The 15,047-nt window shown below is 45.1% G+C and overlaps 3 protein-coding genes across 4 annotated transcripts; 2 read left to right on the top strand and 1 right to left on the bottom strand.

The window, feature by feature from the left end:
• The first annotated feature begins 4,082 nt into the window (after positions 1-4,082).
• Positions 4,083-7,168, top strand: LOC120678953. Of its 2 annotated transcripts, XM_039960422.1 has the most exons (3): positions 4,083-4,428; positions 5,134-5,889; positions 5,926-7,168. In XM_039960422.1, exons 2-3 carry the CDS (start codon positions 5,240-5,242, stop codon positions 6,839-6,841), a joined length of 1,566 nt encoding a protein of 521 aa, XP_039816356.1. In that variant the 5' UTR covers positions 4,083-4,428; positions 5,134-5,239; the 3' UTR covers positions 6,842-7,168. The 2 variants fall into 2 exon arrangements, with proteins under 2 accessions (XP_039816356.1, XP_039816354.1); XM_039960420.1 differs by having other exon boundaries at positions 4,086-4,428; positions 5,134-7,168.
• Positions 7,169-7,627: 459 nt separating this feature from the next.
• LOC120678952 (pentatricopeptide repeat-containing protein At1g08070, chloroplastic-like) lies at positions 7,628-9,756 on the top strand. Its single transcript, XM_039960419.1, has one exon. It carries the CDS (start codon positions 7,692-7,694, stop codon positions 9,402-9,404), a length of 1,713 nt encoding a protein of 570 aa, XP_039816353.1. The 5' UTR covers positions 7,628-7,691; the 3' UTR covers positions 9,405-9,756.
• Positions 9,757-10,701: 945 nt separating this feature from the next.
• LOC120679001 (heat shock protein 81-1-like) lies at positions 10,702-14,701 on the bottom strand. Its single transcript, XM_039960487.1, has 3 exons — positions 14,399-14,701; positions 13,016-13,438; positions 10,702-12,420 (listed from the first exon to the last, which is right to left on the bottom strand). The coding sequence occupies exons 1-3, from the start codon at positions 14,522-14,524 to the stop codon at positions 10,873-10,875; spliced, it is 2,097 nt and encodes a 698-aa protein (XP_039816421.1). The 5' UTR covers positions 14,525-14,701; the 3' UTR covers positions 10,702-10,872.
• Positions 14,702-15,047: the final 346 nt, after the last annotated feature.

Genomic DNA, 15,047 nt, shown 5'->3' on the forward strand with positions numbered 1-15,047 from the left:
GATGAAACTCTTCTCACATTTCATGAAACTCCATCTTTCTCTCTCCTTACCACGTCAGCAAAAGTGAAGCTATTTAATGTCATGAAACCCTTCATAAAACTCCCATTGAGATTGTCCTAATTGCATCAAGGAGCAGCGTGAAGTGAGAAGGGTTGCCATCGCGGCAGAAATGGTGAGCAAATCAAGGCGGACAAAGATACGCTGCTTTAGGTTAGGTCGCACTAGCTACGTGTGTCCTACACGCATGAGTGAATTCCATGGCTCCGTTTTCTGCATCACAACCTGTCGCCACGCTTCTGCATGCTTTCTTTTCTGCTTCATCTTTCAAACAACCTTTTGGAGTCTTCTGGTGTCATTGTGGGTGAAAAGAAAATGAGAGCTGCCGAATCGTTGTGGTCATATTTAGTGGAAAGTGATGACAAGTGGTGAGTAGTAGCTTTTGCGGATCTTTTTGTTTGACTTGCTAGTGCACGGATACTAGGATATGTAGTGGCGAGGAGTCCGTTGAGGTATTGGGTGTATCATGTGTGTTGTCCTTTTTTTTTTCGCTTCTATTTGTCAATTTGAGATTGCAGTGGCAGGCAGCACACTCAGTCTCAATATAAAATGTGGTAATTGGCATGGTTGGGGAAGGAGGCGGTGACCTACATGATGCGATAGTACATGAACCTACCTGAGGTGAGTCCATCAGGTGAAGGATGTAGTAGTCAAGCGGCGGCCAACGATCATATTTGAGTTGTGGAGTTTGCAAGGACTGAGTGGTGCGCATTGTTTGGAATTTTAGCTTTATGTTTGGGGTGTGTTTGAGTGGTGCGATATATTTATTGAGAGGCTTGGTGTCGGGTTGTTGCATTTCCAATTTTATTGTATTGCTTAATCTAATTTTTCACCTTCTTTTTAATATAATCGTCACTTCTCTTCGTTCCAAAAATATAAAATGTGGTAGGTAAAATAGGAGTAACGGTTTATATTGAAATCTAGCATATGGCCTATCTCAGCAGATAACCAATTTACGATTCATATATCTTGATTGATATTCAGATTTCGTGTAATATTACCCAACTTGCATTATACTTTCTTAAAATTTACTTGGGCTTTTCATGTTGTTAAAAAAGAGCGAGTAGATTTTAATGGGGAATTCCAAAGGAAATCCTACTCATACAAAATCTCTAAGACCATCCCCAATCCTCCATGTAGGATGGTGTCCATAGCATTAAATATACTGGCACATAGGACTTTTTACTTATGTGGCACCATAATAAATGAGAGAGAGAGTTGAAAGAGGAAGAAACTGGGTCTCATGCAAGACCCAGTGTCACCACACAAATCAATACGCTAGACACCACACGTTGTGCATTGGGAGTGAGGTGGTGTCTTCATAATAAATGGAGAACAAATATGATATGTGGAGAAAAGGGAGAGAGTTTAATAGGAATCCACACCAAGAAATCATAGATTGTAGAGTGTAGTTTCTAAAAATGGTGTCTTGGTGATATGGCAACATAGATACTACTAATGGACACTATGGGTTGGGATTGGCCTAAGTCCATTTGCACAGGTAAAGGTAACAAATAAATGGAGTACCGACCACTTCGTCAAAGTTAGAGCTTTGTCCTACTTGTCAGCAAAAGGCATGGAAGAATAACCTAGTGGCTTTTAGTTTTTTTTTAAAAAAAAATAACCTAGTGGCTCGGCTTGCATCAATGACAGCTCTTCATATATACCTGAATCTGAATGTATGGTACAGCTCCATTGAAATTTCCAAGTCTAAAAGTTCCTCTCATTGTCAAAGACTCTGAACTTATGCTTAACATCTGCTTACATTTCAACCACCAGCCAAAGAAACACTACTAGTCACAAATAGAGGAAAGGGCGAGCCATAAGCCATCGAACAAAGAGGAAAGGGATATCTTCCACAGTAAAATTCACAGCTACTATATATGTATGGACCTTGCATCGTCCATCAACCTGACAAAGTGGGCCATATATTCATTGATGATCGCATCGGTGTCATTTTCGCATTCATATAGGTAATAAGCTTAAGTATTTGATATATTTATGTCATCATTCTTTATTATGTTTTCATATATTCCATACTAATAACTAGTGTCCATGACAAGAAAAATCACAATTTATATCCAGATGGAGAGTGTGGGTCCGCTCAACAAGTCAACAATTTACCACTTGCCTATCTCAATTAACAATGGATTTTATTGTAATATTACAAAAAAATCATTATATTTTTTAAAAGAATTACTAGTGTTTTCCATGTTACAGACAAACAAGATCCTTTATAGAATTCTATATTTAATCAAAACTCAAAGTGAATGACAGATGATATCTAAGTCCATTTGCATGCCACACCGATGACTTTGTAGATAATAAGTTTATGTTTATCCTACTTTTACAATGGAAGACTTGGAATAATAACTTACTCGCTTGACTTGCTCGAAGGATGATTCATCCTAACTGAATGTATGGTACAACTCCATTGACATTTCCAAGTTCAAAAGCTCCTTTCATTGTCAAAAGCTATATTTGCAAGCTTTCATTACCATCTTCGCAAATTTCAACCACCGACCAAATAAGCAAAAGAAAAACAGCGAAAGTATCTTTAGCCTAGTGGTTAGAGCGTATGAGTAGTGTCCAACAGACCTGGATTTGACACTTGATGGGGATGAATTAAAGATGGACCTGGGTTAAATAAAAATTTATGAAAAAATAGGTAAGGGGCTCCCTGCTGACTTCAGTCAAAAAGGCAAAAGAAAAACTAAAAGTCATAAGTAAAAAAGAGGAAAGGTGAAGCAGCCATCAACAATGGTGAAAAACATTTGCAAATGGAGTTACCCTACATCTTAAATTAACGTGACAACATGTTGGTGTGCCACCACTCCCTCATATTATAAAAGAGTGTTGTGTTTAGGATGTATGCAATTAGCAAGTTTAAAATATTTCAATATATTTGGTAAAATTTTGAAAATGGTATAGCTAGATTTCACATCAGCTTCCTATATATACTAAAGAGTGCATAGTCAACATGTTCATATTTCAAATGATTTAGGCCTTGGTTGGATCCCAAAAATTTTTAGCGCTACAGTAACTTCGAATGTTTGATAACTAATTAGGAGTATTAAATGTGGATAACTGACAAAACTCATTCCATAACCCTTTGGTGTAATTGCGAAACGAATCTTTTAAACTTAATTGGATCATGATTAGACCATGTAATGCTAAAGTAAACAACCTCTAATGACGAATTGATCAGGATTAATAGATTCATCTCGCGATTTTCTGTCCATCCATGTAATTAGTTTTATAGTTAAATCATATTTAGTCGCTCTAATCTTCGGCTGGAAATTGCTACAGTAAATTTTGTCCAAATTTTTACAAGATCTAAACAAGACCTTATCCATTGATCGAACATTTTTGGAATGACATAGTCCAATTTACCATCGACCTGTTCGATGGCTGGGCTGGAGCTGCGCCCAGCCAGTTCCAGCGAGCTCCAGCCAGCCCAGCTCGCTGCCCCTCCAGCAGCACTCAGTGAGCTCCGTGCAAATGCCATGCAGACCGATCACCCGAACAGCTGGGACAGCCAGAACCAAACCAGCCCAGCCAATTTCCACCAGCCGAACAGGTTCTATGGAGACAGATTTATAAAATTACAATTTGCTATAGATTGGATATGTTATTTCTATAAATTATTTTAGGCCGTTTTAGCTTTTCCAGACATAGTGTATGTACCTAGAAAAAAATAATACGGCATATAATTTGTGATGGAGTACTAGACCAATGGTTGGACGTATGTGTAAATGATGTTCAAATGTCTTGTTAACGGGAAAAATGACCCTCAGTCTCTAAGGTGTGCAGTGCTAGCTTGATTCTCCTATGCCACTAGTGTCGGTTCTTCTCTGGTTGCGGCAACTTGAAAAGAAATCCGCCCAAAATATGCTACTAGTGCGGTTCTACTATCCAGGAACCAACGAAGCCATGGAGCCGCAAGAATTCTCCACGAAATGAATGCAAGGAACCGTGCCCAAGCACCGAATTGCACGAAAGAGAAAAGGCAACCGAAAAGAGACGGAACCCTGCCGGCAAAGCGGCCGCAGAGCCGCTGGCCGCTGCGCTACAGCCGCGGGAGGAGACGGGCAGCGGAAGGCCAGGCCGGCATCACCAATCCCTGCGCTTTTCGTCGTGCGCACGCGTGGTTTTCGCGGCCGCGGATGGTAAGCCAGCCGGGCAGCCGCGGGACAAAATGGGAAGCGAAGCGAAGCAGAGGCGCAGGCGCAACAGCGCGGCGGCACAGTACCCATCACCTCACTGCTCCTCCCCGTTCCCCAATCCTCCCTTCCTCGCCAAGCGCCTGCCTTTCCCCTCCTCGGCGCCGGCCGGCTGCGGCTCCGACCCGATCCCCGGCGCGTACGCACGGTGAGCATGCATCCCCCCGCCTCGATCCCGCGCCGCGGAGTGACCGATCGATCGTCCGGGTTTTGGTGGGGGCTTGAGGGCTTTTGGTAGGCTTTGGGATATTGGGGGGGCACTGGGCGCCGCGCTGTCGCTGGGGGCGTTGCTCGTCCCGGAATTGCGTGGCTGCAGGCTTGCGATTGGCGTCGGTTGGGTGGATTGATGGATGGTTCCGTCGTGTGAGGGCTCGGTGATTCTTAGGATTTTCCTGTTCGTGGAACTGGCCTGTCTGCTTGTGTGATTCCGTGGTTTACGGACGACTGTTCGAGCCTGAGAATTCGCGTAGAATGGTTGTACAGCGCTGTGGTGTTTCAGTTGTTTGCTTCCTGAGGTGCTACCGTGCAAGGAGATCGCGGATCAGACTGCCTGTTGTTAAACTTGGTTGCTGTGCTCACTAGAGGAATCACTTGTGCACAATTAGTTCAGTGACTAAATAAATTGGAAAATGGTGCTTACAAACAAAATGCTGCCATGGCTTATGTTCCTAAACAAAATTGATATGCTGCACTGCATTGTAGTCAGTATTACTTGTTACTTTCAATGGTTTTGGTTCTGAATTGCATTGTGTTGTTGACTGCTGACCACATTTTGCCATTCCATGATATGTGCTGCTAGGATATCGCTAAGTGATTAAGTGCTCAAATGCCTTTGTTCATTTTCCCCCCTCAGGAACCCTCTATCTGATGAAGTGGTGGTGTGCTCGAAACTCCGTTGACTATCCTCTACTTTGATCATCTCTTATCCGCTTGGAGAATTAGACCACTTTTTTCGGACAATGGGGATTGTCAAGATAGCGAGTGGTGAGCCTGCAGAAAAGAGTGGTTCCAGCTGTGGAGATGGGGACCTTACACGAGATGACAGAGTGCTGCTTCAGAGCTTTCCTATTGACGACTCTCATGACTATGAACTTGCAGAGGTCGACTGTGAGTTTGCAATGTCCAGAGGTCAGGTGTGCAATGTGCCATATGGGCTTTATGATCTGCCTGACTTGACAGAGGTTCTTTCTTTGGAGATGTGGAATTCATGCCTCACAGAAGATGATAGATTGTATCTAGCAGCCTACCTCCCGGACATGGAACAACACAACTTCGTTACAACAATGAAAGAGCTGCTTAATGGTGATGCTATCTTCTTTGGAAGTCCACTTAGAAGCTTTTTCCTTAGATTGAACGGTGGGCTTTATTCTCCACAAGTTTCTCAGGCAAGAGAGTTACTATTGATGTTTCAAAGACGAAGATATTATCAATTTCTGATGATGTACCATGATGGTATGGTTGGCAAGTTTGCATCCATGGCCAAACTGTTGAGAAATTCTGTTATGAGTGCTAGTCTTAGAGAGAAGGTTCCCATCTCGCACAACCGGGTATATGAGAAGCAGTTCCCATGTGTAGGTCTCAGGGGTGAGTCTGCCACTATGTCAGTGTCACCAATGAAGCAAGCTAAACTTATGGATGGCTCATTACCAATGAAGCAAGCTAAACTTATGGATGGCTCATTAACCACTCATCGTTCAAGCAGACATAATGAAACAGGCAATGTAGCCAAATCAGCAGAAATGAACACACTGGAAAGTCAAATCTTCCATCCTCTCAGTGATCCCAGGCAAAATTGTGGTAAACTACGAAAAGGTGTGCTGAAAATAAGTACTGGTTGCGCTTCTCATATTGATGGTAGTAAAGGTATACATCACAGACCTAGACTGGTTCTAGTTGATCAGTTAGGAATGCAGAGCTCCACCTTTTTTGCTCCACCTCATGCTTTTGCGCATGATGTACATGTTTATTCTGAGAATTCATCTTCTCACATCAACACAGACAGTGGTACTCCTGCTTGTTCACGACGGAATCCCTTAGACACTTGTGCTCTGATTGGCAAAAGCCCACTTGGAGTCCAAATGACAGTTCCAGAGGAGCACAATGCAGTTTATCCTTCCATGATGCTTAGAGGTTTCTATCAGCCAGCAGCTAACCATAGTTTAGTGTATTCCAGTGAAGCATATGACACCAGAGAATGTGGCCACATGAAAGACCTTTTGAAGAACTTTGGTCATCAGAACAGGATAGTTCATCAAAGTTCTCCTGACCCATGTGCAGGAGTTAGTGATGGTCACGAAGTGAATGCATACACGACACTGCACAGTATAAGAAATGTTGAAAGTATTTCAGAGATGTTAAACCTTGGCACAGGGAAATTGTCAGAGCATTTGGAAACGGTGCGCAAGTATCATGATGGCGTGAAGCTGGAGGCACCCCCTGCCAAGCCTGTTACTGAAGTTGAAGAAGCTCGACAATTCGCTTACACCTACGCAAGGAGGAAGCCGCACAAGAGGTCAACTATGGTGGAAGATACAGTGTCACCGGGTGTGCTATCAACATGAATGTGAAGGCAATCACACTCTGAAGCTTGGCAATTGCAAACAATGGGAGCTGAATATAGTTGGGGATAAAATTTAGCATCCATCTGACATAGTAAATAAACATGAATTATTTTTCCTTTCTCCTATGACAACGATAACCAAAGCCTAGAGTATTTCGCCCGTTTGAGATTGGTATAAGTAGTTTACACTTCATTACTTCAATAGTTGAACTATTCAAGTATGCAAATCAGTCATATCTGGCTGCTAAGTTCAGGGAGATTTTTGCCTGCTATTATACATAACCAGGGTTACCATTTCTTGGTGGCTGCAATATTTCTTGTGCTACAATCTTGTTCTGAATTGTTTCATTGCTTGCCATTGTATTGGCATTGTAGCATTTCCTAGTACTAATAGTACAGAAGTTATCGACTACGAGTACCAGAACTAGAGTTGTTACAAATTTACGTATAGGAATTCTGCCATGCCTGACCCTGATTTCTGTTGGTTTCAGCTGAAATCTCAAAACTAAAACTGAATTTGATCCGTCACCCATCAGTTAAAAATTTGAATAGGCTCTCTGATTCCCATCCAAAAAATTTCTTTAACATCTATGAATTCCACTAGCACTTCGGTATTATCAACCAAAAGGGGTCTTATCAATACTATAAAAATGGAAATAATTAAAAATATTTCTCACCAAAATTAGACCCACTATACCTTAAAAAAAAACCAAAAGGGTCCAACAAGATTGGGTAACCTAGTAGCTCTGTACCGTGATCTCAGCCGTCCGATGCCGAGTGCACGGTTAAGCACTTAACCTTGGGAGAAGCTTCAAAATATATATTCGAACGAACACTCGTCCTCAGCCCAAATGGCGCCGCCGCCTCGCCACCTCCCGCTCCTCCTCGGCCGCCTCCTCGTCGCCGGCGAGATCCGCCGGAGCCCGGATCACCTCCGCCGCATCATACCCCACCTTCCCTCGCACCCCCACCTCGCCGCCGCCCTCTCCAGCCTCTACTTCCCGCTCTTCCCCTCCTCCGCCACTTTCCTCCTCAACCTGCTCATCCGCGCCTCCTCCACGTCGCCCTCCCCGCGCCTGTCCTTCGCCGCGTTCTCCTCCCTCCTCCGGTGCGACTTCCTCCCCGATCACTTCACCTTCCCTCCGCTGGTCAAATCCGCCTCCAGGCTCCCCTCCTTCCCGCGCACGGGCGCGCAGGCCCACGCCCAGGCTGCCCGGCGCGGGTTCTTGACCGACATCTTCGTCCTTAACTCGCTCCTCGCGATGTACGCCGCGTTCTGCGATACGGCGTCGATGTGGGGCGTGTTTGACTCGTCCGCGAAGGTCGCCGACGTGGTCTCTTGGAACACGGTTATTGGTGGCTACGTTAAGTGCGGGGATATTGAGAACGCCAGACGGGTGTTCGACGAAATGCCACATAGGAATGGGGTGTCCTGGAGCGCGATGGTGGGAGCGTATGCGGGTGTTGGGGAGCTGGATATTGCCAGGGAGATGTTTGATCGGATGCCTGCCATCGGCAGGAATGTTGTCACATGGAATTCAATGGTGACAGGGTTTGCAAAGCATGGTCTGCTGCCATTGGCGAGGAAGATGTTTGATGAGATGCCGTTCAGGAATCTGGTCTCATGGAATGCAATGATCCGGGGATACGTGGTGAATGGCGAGATGGATGGCGCAAGGGAGCTGTTTGATGTGATGCCGGAGAAGGATGTGGTTTCTTGGACATGCATGATTTCCGGGTACGCACAGGCTGGACGCTATGCAGAAACCCTTGAGCTATTCAGGTCGATGCAGAGCAGGAGCAGTACCCGACCTAATGAGGTGACCATGGTGAGTGTGCTTTTGGCATGCGCACATTTAGCAGCTCTAGAGGAAGGGAGGTGGGCTCACACCTTCATCGACAAGCACAAGATGGTTCTGGACAATGAGTACAATCTAGGTGCTGCTCTCATAGACATGTATGCCAAGTGTGGGAGAACAGACATGGCTGTTAAAGTTTTCCACTCCCTGGATCAGAAGGATGTCTCTGCCTGGAATGCACTTATCACGGGGCTGGCAGTAAATGGTGATGCTCTGCAATGCATTGATGTGTTTGAGCAGATGAAGGGTTCAGGAGAAAACCCAAACGACATAACATTTGTCAGTCTGCTGACAGCTTGTGCCCATGCTGGGCTGGTCAACGAGGGTCGGCAGTGCTTCCAGAGCATGGTATCTGCTTTTGGATTGCAGCCGGAGCTCAAACACTATGGCTGCATGGTTGACTTGTTGGGCCGTGCAGGGCTTCTTGATGAGGCAGAGGAGCTGATCCGGAGCATGCCAATGGCACCGGATGTCAAGGTTTTGGGTGCGCTACTAGGTGCAAGTCGAATGCATAAGAGATTTGATGTGGCTGAAAGAGTAGAGAGTTGGATCCTCAGTCTCAATACAAAGCAGCCTGGTTTCCATGTTCTGATATCTGACATTTATGTTGCTGCTGGCAAATGGACTGATTCTCTAGAGGCAAGGGGTTTTCTGCAGAGGCATAATATTAGGAAGTTGCCCGCATCGTCCAGCTCAAGGCAATAGGTTCTTAGATAGATAGATTGGATTACATTCTTTACCAGCAAATGTAAGGCGCACAAGTATAACCCCAATAATCCAATTTTGTGGACATAAACTTAGTGAAAGGCAGAAATAGAATTATAGAACTAACTTTTAGTTGTCCTCGACGATGTATGTATGCTTCACTTTAGTCTAAGACTCTAAGGTCACTACTGCATGTGAATCGAGATATCTCAAAAGCCCAGGTTGTTATGCTTGATGGAATATGACGGACTTTAATCACCAGCACTCAGGTGATCTTCTCCAAGTGATCTCTCAAGATATGCATTACAGTTAAATCTTGTGGTAACCTCACCAAATTTTAGGTGATGGACAACTTGTTTTGATTTATTCTTTCTTATCAGGAGGTGCGTTCTTGGTGTAAATACGTAACTTCCTCAGGATGCTGCTCTAGAGGAGCAAATACTCAGCTGGTTGTGTGTTTCTTAAAATGGTGCGTTGAAAAGAGCGACAAATACTCGAAGGGTGCTTACTTATTTTATAAAATGGACCAGACGTGAACATACATATAATTTGACAAGTGTTCATAACTTTTCCTTGGTCAAAATATAGAGGGAGATCGACAAATACTCGAAGGGTTGCCTTCAGTTTTTTTGGCCATCAAGCACATTTTGATAAATAAAATTAGATGCACGTTATCAGAAAATAGTTCTGCTAAAGCATCATGTATGTATGCGTATAAATTGTATTAACATAGTTAAGCTTTGCTGCGTCATGTAGCTTGATATGATAAGTTTGCCCCGTGAGGTGAAAATGTACTTCAAAAAAGAAGACTTTCCTCCAGCACAAATGTACTTCAGAAAAGAAGACTTTCCTCCAGCACAAATGTACTTCAGAAAAGAAGACTTTCCTCCAGCTTAACATTGTGCAGCACCCTGTACATGGAGTTTGCTGTGTGCAACCTTGCTTATTTTCCTTTTTTTTTGAAAAACAATTTTCCCCATTAGTCACAATGTGACTGATGGCTGGATTTACGCGTTAACTGCCAAGATGTGTTGGCCAAGCAGATTTCTACGCGATGAGATGCTACTGACTAGCCCAAGCCCAAACTACTGTCTGGATGTCACTGCAGAACTGTCTGGATATCACTGCAGAAGTGGTTCACAACAGCAGAAAGAACGGAAGCCTAGCAATTTTTATTAACCTGCAGGCCTGCAAAGTCACAGACACATTCCACAAAACAAGCTAATGCAGGCAATGGTGGCCGATGGGAAATCAGCTGGAGAAAAAAAACGAGCAGGAATCAAAACGACAAACATAAGAAATTGGAAGACAGCAGGATAATAATACTATTATACCACCGACAATTAACATAAGTAGTTCGATAATCCACGGCACACCACACAAAATAAACCGACAACTCGAGGTTCATAGACTGGCAACCCGAATAGCTAAGCTAACAAGTCGAACGTAAAAAACCACCGCGCAGCGCTTAGTCGACCTCCTCCATCTTGCTCTCGCCAGCGTCGTCCTCCAGCGGGGGCATGTCTGAGTCAGCCTCCGGAGCCTCGTCCTCGTCGATGCTCAGGCCCAGCTTGAGCATACGGTGGATGCGGCTGCCGAAGGTGTTGGGGTCGTCGAGGCTGAAGCCGGAGGTGAGGAGCGCAGTCTCGAACAGCAGCATGACAAGGTCCTTGACAGACTTGTCATTCTTGTCAGCCTCAGCACGCTTGCGGAGCTCCTCCATGATGGCATTCTCAGGGTTGATCTCCATGGTCTTCTTGGAGGACATGTATCCGGACATGCTGGAGTCCCTCAGCGCCTGGGCCTTCATGATCCTCTCCATGTTGGCAGTCCAGCCATACTCACCAGTGACTAGACAGCAGGGGGAGTCTACCACACGGTCAGAGACAACAACCTTCTCAACCTTGTCACCCAGCACCTCCTTGATCACCTTGCAGAGGCCCTCGAACTTCTCCTTGAGCTCCTCCTTCCTCTTCTTCTCATCCTCACTTTCATCGAGCTTCAGGCCCTCCTTGGTGGCAGAGACAAGCTTCTTGCCTTCAAACTCCTTCAGCTGACCAATGGCATACTCATCAATGGCATCGACCATGTACAGGACTTCATAGCCCTTCTTCTTCAGCTTCTCAAGGAAGGGGGAGTTCTCCACAGCCTTCTTGCTCTCACCAGTGATGTAGTAGATGTCACTCTGGCCCTCCTTCATCCTGGTCACATAGTCCTTGAGGCTGGTCAGCTCATCACCACTCTTGGTGGAGTGGTACCTCAGGAGCTCAGCAATCTTGTTCCTGTTCTGAGAGTCCTCGTGGATGCCAAGCTTGAGGTTCTTGGAGAAGGCCTCATAAAACTTGTTGTAATCCTCCTTGTTCTCAGCAATCTCAAAGAAGAGTTCAACGCACTTCTTGACCAGGTTCTTGCGGATGACCTTGAGAATCTTGTTCTGCTGGAGGGTCTCACGGGAGATGTTGAGGGGAAGGTCCTCAGAGTCAACAATTCCCTTGACAAAGCTCAGCCACTCTGGGATTAGCTCCTCACAGTTGTCCATGATGAAGACACGGCGTACATAGAGCTTGATGTTGTTCTGCTTCTTCCTAGTGTCAAAGAGGTCGAACGGAGCCCTCTTGGGTACAAAGAGGACAGCCTTGAACTCAAGCTGACCCTCAACAGAGAAGTGCTTTACAGCAAGATGCTCCTCCCAGTCATTGGTCAAGCTCTTGTAGAAAGCAGCATACTCTTCCTTGGTAATCTCCTCAGGCTTCCTCATCCAAATAGGCTTCTGCTTGTTGACCAATTGCCACTCGTGAGATACCTCCTTGATCTTCTTCTTTTTCTTCTCCTTCCCTTCCTTCTCCTCGTCAACATCCTCAACCTTGCCCTCCTCATCCTTCTTATCTTCCTCATCCTCATCATCGGAAATCTCCTTCTCAGTGGTCTTCTCTGTCCAGAGAGAGATTGGGTAGCTGATGAACTCAGAATGCTTCTTGATCAGATCCTTGAGGCGACGCTCCTCAAGGTACTCCAACTGCAGAAAATAAGAGTAAATCATGAGCAAGATGATGGAACTACTTTCAGGTATTCTAAACATACAATAACAAACTTAATGTTAAGTACAACAGCACAAAGTGCACAAAGTTATGTTTATCTCAGTACTAACATAGTACCAGGACTGCATGAACAGTGTTACTTCAGTCATTCCAGAATAAGATGCATGAAAATGATTAAAAAGAGTGATAAAGAAAGGCATCATTTAACAGCAATATCTCGAAAGCCTGTAAAACTTGTTCTAAATGATCCTAGAATGAATCAAGCCCAACAAAATAATCAAGTTCCTAATCATTCCCTAACCATCCACATTTAGAATCAGTTAAACAACATAATGCTTCACATATACTATCAATTTAGCCATAAACCAACAGAACATCACCACAAGTTACAAAACAGCACAAAACTTGAAACCTATTATATTAAGATAATGGAGCCTCATAGTTTCAACAAAGATAATAGCCAACAGATCAGATCTATCTATTAGTCCTATATGTTAAACAGCAAATGGCCGGCTATGTCATCATCACAGTAATAACACACTAACCACGATAATTCTGGAAATTTCTATATACCTGATCATCCTTGAGGTAGAGGGTCATCTTGGTACCCCTGCCAAGGGGCTCCCCAGAGGTATCACGCGTGACAGTGAAGGAGCCACCAGCCTGAGACTCCCACACGTACTGCTCATCATCGTTGTGCTTAGTGGTCACAACAACTCTCTCAGCAACAAGGTAGGCAGAGTAGAAACCAACACCAAACTGGCCAATCATAGAAACATCAGCACCAGCAGCCAGAGCCTCCATGAACTCCTTTGTGCCTGACCGCGCAATGGTACCAAGGTTGTTCACAAGATCAGACTTGGTCATACCAATACCACTGTCAATGATTGTCAGAGTGTTGGAGGCCTTGTCAGGAACAATGTGGATGAACAGCTCTGGCTGGGCATCCAGCTTGCTCTTGTCCGTCAAGCTCTCGAACCTGATCTTGTCCAATGCCTGTTAAAACCCACACAAAATTTGTTCAAGGGTTGGGTCCATGCATTACAGTAGAATATGAAGAGCTGAGAAGTAATTAAATAAAACTTGCACAGCTTAATATCAAGAGTTATTCTACAGTAGGTAACCAAGTAGTGGCGGAGGACAGACTAGTGTTTAGGTATGGCACAGCTAGATCAGATAGAGCTCTAAATCTTGATTCATGGTAACAGTGTAGAAAAAACTACTAAAAAACAGGGATGTATAAAAGTAGAGGTACTCCTGGTAAAACAAGGTATGGCAATGGCCACACCTAGCCATACCGGGAGCTCTGCCAACCAAGTATTCAGGTTAGCACTGCCCTAAACACAATTAACTGAATTAACAACCGATTTAACATTAAAGCATGTACTACAAAGCCTTTCTACCTTCCCCGTCTGCCTTTCTAATCCAGCAAAAACTACATGACGTTTATCAGGCCCAATCACACACCAATTTGTATGTAGTACACTCTAAATTAGCAATACGATAAACACGATTAACTGCATCAACAAACTATAAATTTAGAGGCATGTACTAGAAAGCCTTCTACGTTCCCTACATAAACCACTCATTCTAATCTAGCAATGACCATACTCCTATAAGGTTAACAGGACCAAATCATGCTTTCACAGTTCACAGTACGGTATCAGATCGTTCAGATAATAAACCGTACAAGTTTTCAGTTCCCGCATGCACAACCGAGATCCAACAAAATTTGGGACCATATTTACTACATCAGAAGCTCAGGTTGAACGCCGCGGATATGAGCTGAATAGTCAACAGGTAGCTAGCGCAAAACCCTACTACATAACCCATCACCAGATTCAAAGCACGATGCGTAGACCACCCACCGATCTATCAAACGACGACGCGAGGGTTTATCGCACAGATCTAGAACCGCAAACAGAAGAGCACGAGCGGGTCGGGGTAAAAACTTACATCGGAGGAGTTGGAGATGAGCTCCCTGAGGAAGATCTCCTTGTTGGAGTAGAAGGTGTTGATGATGAGGGAGAGCAGCTGGTTGATCTCCGCCTGGAAGGCGAACGTCTCTGTCTCCGAGGCCATTGCGAGGCCCTTCCCGAACGCGAGGAGAGAAGAGGCGGCGGCGGCTCAAGGGAGGAAGCGAGTAGGTTTTGTGAGGAGCGGGAGCGCGAGGGAGGGAGGGATGAGATGGGAGAGGATCGTGGGGTTTGAGGGGATTTTATTGGGAGAGGGGAGAGGAGGGGCTCTGGAATGTTCTACCAGGGACGGGAAGGGGGCCGGGGCGCGCGGGGGGAGCGAGTTGACTGACTTGCCGTTGGGCCCGAAGTCTTCCGGGCCCGGCCGTGCGGGGGACGGAGTCCCGGGCCCACGAGTCATTGGGCGTTGTGTCCTTTTTTCCGGACTTGGAAGGTTCTAGATTGAGCATGATTACCTCCCTATCCCTACCCTAAAGGATCGATGCAAATTTCGCTAAAGCCATCCCGCGACCCCCGCTGAGAGAGCGATGAGGCTGTGCACCAAGAAAAAATTGTACCCAGATTGTCTACTTCATTGAAATCGATGGCTCAAAATGCTCTTAGCAGAGCTTCAACTCGATCCAAGGGTC

This window comes from Panicum virgatum, chromosome 6N (genome assembly GCF_016808335.1).
Source record: "Panicum virgatum strain AP13 chromosome 6N, P.virgatum_v5, whole genome shotgun sequence".
Classification (NCBI taxonomy): domain Eukaryota; kingdom Viridiplantae; phylum Streptophyta; class Magnoliopsida; order Poales; family Poaceae; genus Panicum; species Panicum virgatum.